The sequence below is a fragment of the Elephas maximus genome, chromosome 8 (assembly GCF_024166365.1).
Source record: "Elephas maximus indicus isolate mEleMax1 chromosome 8, mEleMax1 primary haplotype, whole genome shotgun sequence".
Taxonomy (NCBI): Eukaryota; Metazoa; Chordata; class Mammalia; order Proboscidea; family Elephantidae; genus Elephas; species Elephas maximus.
Window position 1 is genome coordinate 27646430 of NC_064826.1, and position 12044 is coordinate 27658473.

At 39.5% G+C, this 12044-nt stretch overlaps 1 protein-coding gene across 6 annotated transcripts in view; it reads right to left on the reverse strand.

The window, feature by feature from the left end:
• PTPRZ1 (protein tyrosine phosphatase receptor type Z1) overlaps nucleotides 1-12044 on the reverse strand; it is a 212489-nt gene that overhangs the window by 618 nt on the left and 199827 nt on the right. For all 6 annotated transcript variants that reach the window (XM_049893859.1, XM_049893861.1, XM_049893863.1 and 3 more), the window contains 7 exons: nucleotides 11859-12005; nucleotides 8186-8279; nucleotides 7806-7879; nucleotides 6269-6397; nucleotides 5022-5168; nucleotides 3051-3193; nucleotides 1573-1708 (listed from right to left, as the gene is read on the reverse strand). In XM_049893859.1, the coding sequence (XP_049749816.1) occupies nucleotides 1573-1708; nucleotides 3051-3193; nucleotides 5022-5168; nucleotides 6269-6397; nucleotides 7806-7879; nucleotides 8186-8279; nucleotides 11859-12005 (870 nt within the window). The remainder of the gene's footprint in view (nucleotides 1-1572; nucleotides 1709-3050; nucleotides 3194-5021; nucleotides 5169-6268; nucleotides 6398-7805; nucleotides 7880-8185; nucleotides 8280-11858; nucleotides 12006-12044) is intronic.

Here is a 12044-nt window from a genome sequence, read left to right on the forward strand (position 1 = left end):
TATTAATGTGCCTGACTAATTTAAAGCAGCTTCTCAATTAGCCAACATTCATTGGCCTAGAAATTTTGGCTTCACATACATTTGCAATCAGATCGTTGTCAGGTGCTGTTGAGTTGATTTCAACTCATAGCAATCCGTGTGACAGAGTAGAACTGCCCCATACGGTTATCTTGGCTATAATCATTACAGAAGTAGGTCTTTCTCCTGTGGAGCTGCTGGGTGGGTTTGAACCACCAACCTTTCTGTTAGCAGCTAAGCACTTAACAGTTGTGCCAGCTGGGCTCCTTGCAAATAAGGAATCTTGTTCTTATACATTTACTTTGTGGAATCAGAAGGTGATGTGATGTGGTTCTGTTTGTCACCTTGTGTGAAAACCTTTTGGCACTAGGAACCTGTGAGCCACTCATAAGTCAGTTCCTCATTCTCCTTTCTCTAGTGATTATGAATCCCGCTGGGGCTGTCGATTTAGGGAGATGCCCCAGAAAGGACTCTGCTGCCAACTCAGTGACCCATGCAGAATGCAGGCCTTGCATGAGATCCACAGTTCACCAGGAGTTCTTCACACTCTACCAGGCTGACTGGTCCTATGCTGTGCTCTGAGCAAAGGTGAGCACGTGCCCTGCTGTGGTCTCACAGTAGAGGCACGTAGCAGAAGGAAACAGGTTTTCTATCACAGATGCCACCTCAAGGGAGGGAGGCGGGCAGTTTCAGAGAACAGGAGCCAGTGACTAGCATCATAGCAGAAGACAATCGTTAGGGCCACGTATGAACGTGCGCATCATTAACTGCATTCATGAAACCTGAGTTAAAGTTCCTCCTCCAGAAAGCCATTTCACACAGGACCAGCCTGATCCAACTCACCTGGCCCAAATGAGACTTTAATGGGGGCTCCTCTGAAGTGCATGCGTGCAAGGTCACCTTGACCTCCAGCCATCAGGTGCAGGCTGGAGTTTTCAAGGTGGATTTTATAAGGTCAGTATACATACACAGACCAGGAGCCGAACGGGGGCCTATGGTTTCTACAACCACCCAAGCTTTTCCCTTTGGGGCATTTGTACTACGTAAGTTCCCTATTGTCCTTCCAGGCATTTCTGCAATAATAAAACTCTCCAAATTACTATCAGATTTGGGACTTATCTCTCCAGAAATGCTGTGTCCCTTCCTTGATTCTACATTTCCCGCTTAGTCTTAAAGTACCCAAGAATTAGCCCATGGTTCATGTCAGAAATTGAATTTGGCTTGAGAAAAAAGTAAACAGCTCCAACCCTTAAGTCTTTCAGGCCTGCTGTGTGAGTATTCTGTGAGGCTAGGCAGAATGTGCGCCCTGGGAAAATAACTGTTTATTTACTGGGAAAATCAGATCAGTTGGTGCTTCTACTGAAGATATTTTTCAGTATTAAAATTTACATTCATTGTTCTGGTTCTGTGGATTGTGAACGGAATAACTTGTAATTCAGCTTGGAAATATATGCTAACATTTTCACCCAATGTTATCTTTCTTGAGATAAGATAAAAAAGCATTCTCTAAAACAGTATGTAGTTCTAACAATAAAAAAGTGCTTCATTACTTACAATGTCGGCAAAGACTCCTGGCCTCATCAAATTGATCATCTTGGCTACCTGGTAAACATCCATGGAATTTTCTTTTTCTAGTTGGTGCATAAGGGTTGTCAGAGCAGAGAAAGTTCCTGCTGTCACTCCTCCGTGCCTTGTAGCAAAAGGAAGGGATAGACACTCCATTCAGACGCAGCAAATAGCTGACACGTGGAACCCATGGACCACATAACTTTGACGACTTTACAGTAAAAACCACCAAACATTTTAAAGTATTGTCTCTCACTGTGCAAAGAACTATGGTTTAATTTCAAATACTGCCAAATGTTCATTATATTAGTAATGGGATACTTTATAGAAGTTTAATATTTGCTTATGTATTTGTTATTTTTGTACTGTGGAAGCATAGAAATAAAAATGATCTGATTGAAGTTATATATATGATGTGTATATATAATTTCAGTATTAAAAAAAACAACCAAACTCATTGCCGTCAAGTCGGTTCCAACTCATGATAACTCATAGTAACCCTATAGAACAGAGTAGAACAGCTCCACAGGGTTTCCAAGGAGCGGCTGGTAGCTTTGAACGCTCCACCATTTGATTAGCAGCCGTAGCTCTTAACCACTGTTCCACCAGGGCTCCAATTTCAGTATAGGCATTTTTATTTGTTTGCAATACAAGCCAGGAAAAATCTATCAGATAAATGTTCCTGTTTCTGATAAATTAAACAATGTATCAATTGTACTCCTATCCCAGGAAGTCAATGGCTGAGAACTGTCCCTCTGATTAAAAACCCATAAAACTCGTTGCCATTAAGTCAATTTTGTCTCATGGTGACCCCATGTGTTACAGAGTAGAACTGCTCTATAGGGTTCTTTTGGTTGTAATCTTTATGGGAGCAGATTGCCAGGCCTTTCTTCCACGGTATTGCAGGGTGGGTTCCAACTGCCAACCTTTGGATTAGTGGTTCAGCACAAATGGTTTGCTCCACCCAGGGGCCTCTCTCTGGTTAAAAAACTAAACCCATTGCCACTGAGTTGATTCCGACTCATACTGACCCTACAGGACAGAGTAGAACTTCTCCATAGGGTTTCCAGGCTGTACATCTTTATGGAAGCAGACTGCCACATCTTTCTCCCACAGAGCAGTGGTGGGTTTGAACCACCAACCTTTAGTTCGCAGTCGCGTGCTTAACCACTGCGCTGCCAGATCCCCTTCTTTCTGGTTAGCACCTATAAAAAATCAAGCGCTAAAACACCGACTCATCCAAGTGTGCTCAAGATAAAATGCAAGGGCAGATTCTTGTGATCACGCACTCATCTCCTGTCTTCAATAGGCACTCCAAGTAAAGTGAAAAAGAAAATTCTGTGTTAACCTTGCTCATAGCAGCAGATAAATCACTCAGGGAGAATCACCTCAGTTGACTCAAAGCATTAGGTTGGTACAACACCCAGGGAATGCTCAGGTGTGAAAGGCCAAAGTATGGAACTTACTCATCGTGAACAATCATGGGCCCATCCCTGTTGGCAGCTTCTTCCTTGATAACGCTTATGAGTTCAAAAGTTTTACTAATGGGACTATCAGGATTTGGCCATTTGGGACACTGAAAATGCCTCACTTCAAGTACATAATCATCCTGGAAGAAGAAAGACAAAAGTAATATTTTTAAAAGGGTAACACTAGTCATTGAGGGTCTATCGTGAGTGCAATAACTGGAGAAAAATGAGGAATAACAGTAAGGTAAGAAAAACCAGATGGTATGTGTGAGTGAGCAGCTGTACTCCAAGCACATCCCCCTTCATGGAAGGAAGAAATAACTGTGATGTCACCTTTGTCATGTACAGATTAATTCTGTAGAATAAGAAAATGTAATCTCTCTCTTCCTTTTTTTATTGTGGTAAATATATAGGTAACAAAACATTTGCTATTTTTCAACAATCTTCACATGTATTGTTCGGTGACATTAGATACACTCATCATGTCGTTCAACCACCACCATTCCCGAATTTTTCTATCACCCTTAACAGAAGCTCAGTTAATCTCTTTTTCAATTCTAAAAATAAACCTTTGTGGGAGTATCATACCAATGCTAGAAAACCATGAGATTATGTACCAAAGATATGTCCATGATACTAAATTTAAAGTTACCAAAAGAAATCTCCAGTGTTAAAATTTGTTTCTAAAACAGCATAGACCTTTTCAAACACCAGCAACACTCAAGTTCAACTATGGGAAGGATAAGTTTGCACCGCTCAGAGTGAAGACACCGGGCAGGAGGTTGGAGATCTCTGGTGCGTGTTTCTAAATTGTTTAGGGAACAATCACAGGTGGAATTAAGCATGGAGCATTAAGGGCTCACAGGGACCTTGGAACCTTCCAGTTCCTGTCCCTCATATTACAAACAGGGAAATATAAGTCTCCCAAGACCACATAGCTCATCTGTAGGACTAGAATCAACATGTTCAATTTTTGTTTGTTTTAATCAAGTAGGAAACTGTTCTGTTACTATATTGTTTACATGATTACTCTCTTTGCATTATCAAGTTTTTATATTTTGGTCATTTCAATATTCTACAGAACAACGAATCCACATAGAGTTTAAAATCAAACCAAACCAAACTAGTTGCTGTCGAGTCGATAGTGACCCTATAGTCATAGTGACCCTATAGGTCAGAGTAGAACTGCCCCATAGAGTTTCCAAGGAGCACTTAGTGGATTTGAACTGCTGACCATTTGATTAGCAGCCATAGCACGTAACCACTATGCATCCAAGGTTTCCAATATAGAGTTTACTGGTTCAGAATTAGAGTATGGTAGAGTGAAACATCTAAACCATCTAAAATATGACTTAATCTGTTTCTGACAGAGAAGGTACTCTAAGTCTCCTGTGTGTTATTCATTACTAATAGCAACCTTTAGTATTTTAATGTAGCTCTATGCAAGTAATTAGTGACAAAGAATTCAGATTGGTCTTGGTAGATAACTAAGAGTTTAGTGAAACAATCCTAGTTCACTGTACTGTACAGTTTCAAAGTACTTCTTCACTTATCAGTTCATTGTGCATTGGAGAAGCGTAGTAAGTTAGTTTGGGTAAGTAATATTTCTCCCATTTTACTTAGGAGAAGAGCTTTCTTATACATGAGTATTGGGATTAATGAAAATATTTGGGTGTTTATTTTCAACTCAAGGTTTATCAGTAACTGTTTTGTAGTGCAGTACAAGAGAAGCTTTTTTCTCTCCTGTGTGTGCAGAAATCCAACAGTGCACTTTAGTGGTGATGAACCTTATTCTATAAGGTTTTGGAAATGAAAGTGACAGATAAGATGACATTGATAACTTGGGTAATCCATCTTAATTTGTAAGAAATCAGATTCCTTCTTTTTATTTCTAGGAAAAATAATTCAATCAGCATATATTTAACATGTACTAAGATGAAAAGTTTGCCATTTAAATAATGGCCATACCTGTGTAGCTTCTAAGATAAAATCTTGAATTATAAGTTTTTCCTCATTTGAGAGGCATTTATGTTCTTCAGCCATCAGAGTGACCTTAAAGCTCTCACAATTTATAGGCTCATCTTTATTTGGCCAATAAACAAATTCATCTTCTGCCTGGAAGATTAAGAACCAAAGATTCTAGATTTAATAAAACATCTAATAGGTCCAAAAAAGCAAAATCAAACCCACTGCTGTCGAGTCAATTCCACCTCATAGCAACCCCATGGGAGGACAGAGTAGAACTGCCCCAGTGGGTTTCCAAGGCTGTAAATCTTTACGGAAGCAGACTGCCACATCTTTCTCCCATGGAGCAGCTGGTAGGTTCTAACCACCAACCTTTTGGTTAGCAGCCAAACACTTTAACCACTGCTCCACCAGGGCTTCTTTGCGTAATACGTCAGATTGTGAAATAAAAACTGGTTGTCATAGAAAACTCAACTCAAAATTTTCTTCAAATTCCAAAATTTAGTATTAAAATCTTCTGGTGTCTTAAACTAGAACGATGTGCAGAATAAAGTGTCACACTTAAGAACCTTGATTACTGCTTTGCTTTTTGCTTTCTTAGCTTATCGATAACAATGGGAAATTTGTTGCTTCTAAAACTGACAAGTGAGTACAGAAAACTGAAGTGATTTCAAGGGCTCAGCAATTTCTAGACTCGTTTCGAATGGTCAGTATAACATAGATAAGAAATGAATCTGAAGGTTAAATTTATATAAAAAGCATAACTGAAATAATTTTGTTTTACTTTCGGGCTTCTCCAAACAAAGATAAAAACGAGAATGAGATACCACTGATTTTCTGATACTAGGAGTTCACTTTATTTCAAATCGGTCTTTTTGTGTTTCTAGGGACCTCCCTAAATTGAGGTAATCTTGAAATATCCTTAAAAAAAAAATGTAAATAGAAGCATACGAATTGACTTCATCCATGGTTTCAATTCTTATTTTCTTAGTACTGTCACAAAATACTTAAATTTAAGCTAATTTTAATCTACTTTCATTTAAAAATGTCATTCAACAATTTTAGACCTGGGAGATTGTGTAACTAACCTAAGTCCAACAGTAGATAAGGTATGTCTCCAAAGACATCGATTTCTTAGTTGAAAAAAAATTACTTTGCTTGTTTGTATTCTAGAATTCTGGCTCTAGTTTCTGTTTCGATTTGATAATTTCAGTGTAAGGAAAGAACAAAAAGTGACCCAAAGGACTTACCATGTTTTGACCATCAGGAAGCATAACCACCAGCTGGGCGTTATGGTCCCAGATCATTCTCCAGAAATCCTTGATGGTATGGAGCAGAGGATGCTGGGTGATGATGAACTCATTGCTCTGATAATAACCCTACAAACCCAAAGAGAAGATCAGAAGCTTTTCAGCTCCAGCTATGACTTTGAGCATTCAAAAAAATACTTATAATCAATGGACCTTAAGTCAAAGTGTCTTGTTAGTTTCGGATGTGTCTATAACTAATAATGTGATTACTATAGCTATTGTTTACTGGGCACTCCTTTATGCCAGGTACAGTGCTGTTTTCTTCCCCATAAGTCATTCATTCCTCACGACAGGGCTATGAGATAGGAACTGTCCCACTTTACAGAGGATTAAACTGAGGCCCAAGAAGTCAAGTGTTGTGTTCAAGCTTACACAGCTGTTACCTGTATGGGAAGACTTAAAAAAAAAAAAAAAAAAAAAGGCTCGTGGAAAGTGTCTCCTACACTAGATACAGTGGAAATCTACATGAGAGTTTATATTTCTTGCTTTCCACATCTCCTTAGGTCAGTCAGTCCCAATGACAGATTGCTGAATTTCAGACCTCCTGACAGGTTCCAGTGTCCAGACATCCTGGCTGCTCTTCAGGAGAGGAACCAGCGAGGCCCCTTGGATATTTTGCTGCAGAAACCTGGAAGCTAGTGCCATCAGATTAACTGTGACTTGCACGTTGACCCAGAAACCCAGTGCTGTCGAGTCGATTCCGACTCATAGTTGATACTTAATAAAAATATGACTTTTTGATAAAAACATGACCTTCCACTGTGAGGTCTTTCAGACCCCATTTCTATCCCCCCTGGCCTCATTTTAAGTGTGGGTCATATTTTGGATGCCACCACCATACACCTTCCTGTTTCTTATATGGATATTTATTAGCTTTTTTTTTTTTTGGCATAAATGGAACAGTGCTTTTGGCATGGGAATTAGGGCCATTTCATCTGAAATCAAGTTCTGTGATGGGCTGATCTGAAATAGTAATGATGGTTACATACCAGCTATTAAAGCACTCACCCGTTGCATTAAAGATCTAAACAGTAGAAGGGAAGAATTGTATTTTTAGAACTCCAGGTCTCCAACTGAGCTCAGTTGGCGGGGGTAGGACTTTGTTGCAAACCAGAGTGGTAACTTTGGTGAGACTGGGCTTTGCTGAAGGTGGTGTATCCGATGAGAGTGAAGCCTCTTGGATGGGTGAGTGTATGTTTTGTGTCCACTCATCAGTCCTGAATAATGATTTTGGATTCTTGCACCTACTCATTTGTCTTACTTGAGCTTTCTCTAATCCCAGAACACATAAAAACATCAAGGAATGCTATTATTTTATTGCTGCTGTGGACTATGGGCCTGCTCTTGTCCAGTTTGATTTATGTCCACCAACTGTGCTGCCCAGGCCCACCACAGTCACTGCTTGGCAGCCCACTCTGGTTTTGGTTCTGGTAACACTGGCTAACAGGCAGTCTGCCCAATAACTTCTGTGACTTACCATGATATAGGAGGCATTGATGTAGTCTGTGCCTTCACCGCTCAGGGATGAGATGCCAACCCTTGATCTTTCCACTAAACACAGAACATTCACTGTAAACAACCACGTTATAGCACTGTTCCCCTGAGTCCCAAATTGCAAAATATAGCTGCATTTCTCAAGTCGAGTGCCATTAATCTTTAACCTAATTTTCTATTCATTTTTAAAAGAGAGTTCAAGGGTTTAAGAGTCCTTATTACCAATTACATTATGCACACCAAGACATAACTAGAAAAGTCTCAGTATACTGCATTGTCCCAAGATATAAAAAACATTGTTAAATTGCCTACAAGGCTTTTATTATGAAAAAGAAGTTTTAGTCAAGATTCAATGTAACCTACCAGGGATGATGGAGGAAGTTCTGTTCTTCTCCCGGTTGCACTGCTTCAGTGCTGTAGAATAGTCACTCTGCTGAATGTTGGATTGGCTCAGGAGCTGAGAAAAGGAGTCAAGAGAAAAATACAAGTTATTTCATTTAAGTCGCTCAAACATGTAGACACATGCACACAAACTCACACACTCATATACATGCGAACACACACATGACCCACCCAAGGTACTGAATAAAAACTTATTTGGCTTGTTTTCCAAGAATTCCTTGAACTAAACCTGTCTTAGCGAAGTACCTGGCACCTCTATGTTCTATACAAGAGGAGCTAGAAGAAGCAGAGAACTCTCTAGTTTGACTTTCAGGCTTCGAGGATCTTCCTCACGGCTTCCTCTACAGATATACATGCTCATATATGCTCCATTTCCTCAACTTAAATCTCACACTGCAGTTTGGAGGTAAATTGCACGTTATTAGGGATATAAAATTAGGGCCAGATTGAATTGTTTAGGTATCTCGACCGTATGCAATGCAAAAATGAACAAATTCTAGAACATTAAATAAGTGTAGTAAAAGCTAAGAAAAATCTTGATTTTTTTCCCCATGATAATTATTTGGATGTTTTATTGGACTCTTTCCAAAACATTTTTCTAATATACAGGTGTTCCTGCTTTGCTGGTACCCTAAGCTTGTGCTTAGTCTAACTACTGGGTAATTCAGCATTATGTAAACCACAGGATAGAAATGAAATATAAGGAAAAAAACGTGATCTGGATTTTATGAGATCAGCTTTTCATTGTCAATTTCTAGGTTCAGGGACCAAGAATATGGTTAGTATGGTATAGATTTCTTAAAATGACTTCTTTTCTTCCCAACAGCTATTTAAAACTTTATTTTAGAATGTGTACACACACACACACACACATGCTCGTGTGCACATGTTCGCTTCTGTCACAGGGCGCCCCCTCCACATCCAGCCCTGCAGCCCGTACATTTACTGCTATCCACACTCAATTTTTTCTCTTTTCAAACACAAATTCCTGTACCTGTGTTCCTGAATTCTACCTCTTTGTATCTTCTCAGGAGCTCTGCTCCTTCCATTTATTTCCTCTTTGTACCCCGCTATGGTCTCTTCCCATTAGTTTTCAAACAAGCCCATATGTCTCTTATTAAAATGTAAGCAAAGAAACCTAAGATAAACCAACCAAAAATCTCTTTTCCTTCAACTCTAAGTTTCCCTCCAGCCATCTTTATTATTCTCTTCATAGTCAAAAATTTTTAAAGAGTTACCTACTCATTGTCTTTAATTTCTAACATCCATTCCCTGGGTTTTGGCTTCAATAATGTACTTCCCTGAAATTGCTCTTACAAAGGCCAAAGATGACTTTATGGCTAAAGCCAAAGGTCTCTTTGGTCCCCATTATATTTAATATTTGTCTTTAGCATTTACCACCTCTGTCCCTTTCCTCCTCAAAACATTATTTTCCTCTGTATTTATTATTCCTCACTGTCTCAAATATTCTCCTACACTCTGATGCCTCCTTCTTCCCTTTCTTTTATGGGTTGACTATTCATTGGTAGGTTATAATCTTTCATAAAGAATCTTTCCAGAGTCAAACACAGGACTTGGTGACTTATTGAACACTGCAGTGAGGAGAGAAAAGAGACAAGCATAACTACTCCTTTTCTGATTTGGGCGGCTGGGAAAGTGATGATATCGTTCACTGAGACTGAGAATTCAGGAAGAGGAAAACAATGCTTGCAGGGTGTGGCAGGGAAAAGATAGTGAGATTACCTCAAACATACCTAATTTTGAGGTACTCGGGAGGTGTCCCAAGAGAGGTGTATATAGTCAGCAGTTGGACACATGAACCTGAAGTTCAAGAGGGAGATCTCACCTGGATAAATGGACCTGGAAGTCATCAGCCTAGAGAAGGTTACTTGAAGGCATGGAATTGGGTCTAAACTCAAAAAACTAAAAAAAAAAAAAAGGAGGCACCGTGTACATGCCCGATAAGTATGTGAATAAATAGGTGTGCGGTTTAATTCAAGGAAAATTTCCTGTGGATAAACTTAAATGAATGCTTTTTTTATAGGACACTAAAAATATATATATATACATAATTTCTTTTTTTAGTAACAGGAAACAGTCAAATATCTCTCTTTTATCATTAGATTTTACAGTAAAACCTGTGACAGCTGGAACCTGTGTAAGGTGGAAACCTGTCAGAGAAGGAAAACTCAAGTATTTTCCAGTAAAATGACTGATAAAAAAGTGGTTAACAAGGTGAAAGAAAAAACAAGGCAATTACACTGAGTTCCAGTTCTCACAGGTTTTACTGTAACTGATACTTCCATTTTGATCCTATGATATCTAGTTTAAACCATATCAATTCTTTGATACAATTATATAGGGAGTAAGTCATATCTGGAGCCCTGGCGGCACAGTGGTTAAGAGTTTGGCAGCTAATAAAGGCTGGCAGTTCAAACCCACCAGCCGCTCTTTGGAAACCCTGTGGCGCAGTTCTACTCTGTCCTATAGGGTCGCTATGAGTCAGAATCGACTCGATAGCAACAGGTTTTTCAAATCATATTTAAACAGTAATTCTGTTGAAATGGGTAATATTTTCTTCTTCTTTTTTTTTTATTTAGGGAAAGGTTTTCCTAGCAACTTAATGTTATTAGCTGTTGCAGGAACTTCAACTGCTTTTTTTTTCCTTTCCCTAAAGCATCCCTTTATAACTCAGATAAGCTTGGCTGAGCACACAATTTGTCTTCCTGACGGCAGGCTTCTAACTTCAGCATTTGCCACATAATCTTTCTCTTTCTTTTCTAAAAGCACAAAAGATGGTGACTGAAGGGGAGGAAGAAGGCCAGAGGGGATTCATAGTGGCTAACATTGTGGCAGAAAAAAATACAATCTCCAGGTTTTCCAGGATCTTCCATATTTTTCCTAGGTATTTATCCTTTTCGAAAACTGGCCCTGTTTTTATCAGGAATCCTAAGTGAGAGGCCAGAAAGGAATCACGTGGGACAAAATAACAGAACCTCCATTCCTGTGGAAAGCCATAACTCTGCAAACCCCCTACTCCCAGGCTGAGGTCCAGTAACACCTGGATTCTTTGCTCACTGATTTCTGAAAGTCAGAGAGCCAGGGACGCAGGAGGTATGAAATTGAACAAAATGCACTCCCCTCTCCAGTTCTTTGCCTCGTGACAGGGTGAGTGGGAGAAACCAGGGCTGAAGAAGCTATTGTTCTGATGTGGCCCACTCTTGTTCAGGGGTTTCAAGTGAGACACAGAATTTTCCAAAGAGGAGCAGAGCACAAACAGTCTGAGCCATAGCACTCATGGTAAGTGGTCTGGTGTTTTTTCAAAGTAAAAAGAGCACTTACCTAGTCTATATTGTAAGCCCTGCCTGTTCATTCTGTGAGGATGTATGCCCTCCTTTCCAAGTTTGCATTGATAAAAGTTAGTCTAAGGTTTCTGAGAACTTTACTTCTTGCTACTCAAAATTATTCTACCGTGGCTTTGTTACCTATTACAAAGAGCAAACATGGTTCAAATACAAAGCCTTTGCGCCAACAATGCTTTCAACCCACGCGCATGGCCTTGTAGGCTCAAATGAGAAAATGCAGGAGCATTCAATTCTATGTTGACATCCAAGAGGCCCCCAAGAGAACTCACCTTGAATTGCTTCTCTAGCTTTGTTTTGCCTGTTGGTCCAGGAATAAGGAGAGCGTTGACATAGGCGTGGATATGGCTGTCTGGCACCTCAGTTTCTTTACTAAGTATGGCCTCAACCAGTGCATCGTGAATGAAGACATACTGTTCCTAGCAAAACAAGGACAATAAGGAACATTACTTTAAGTT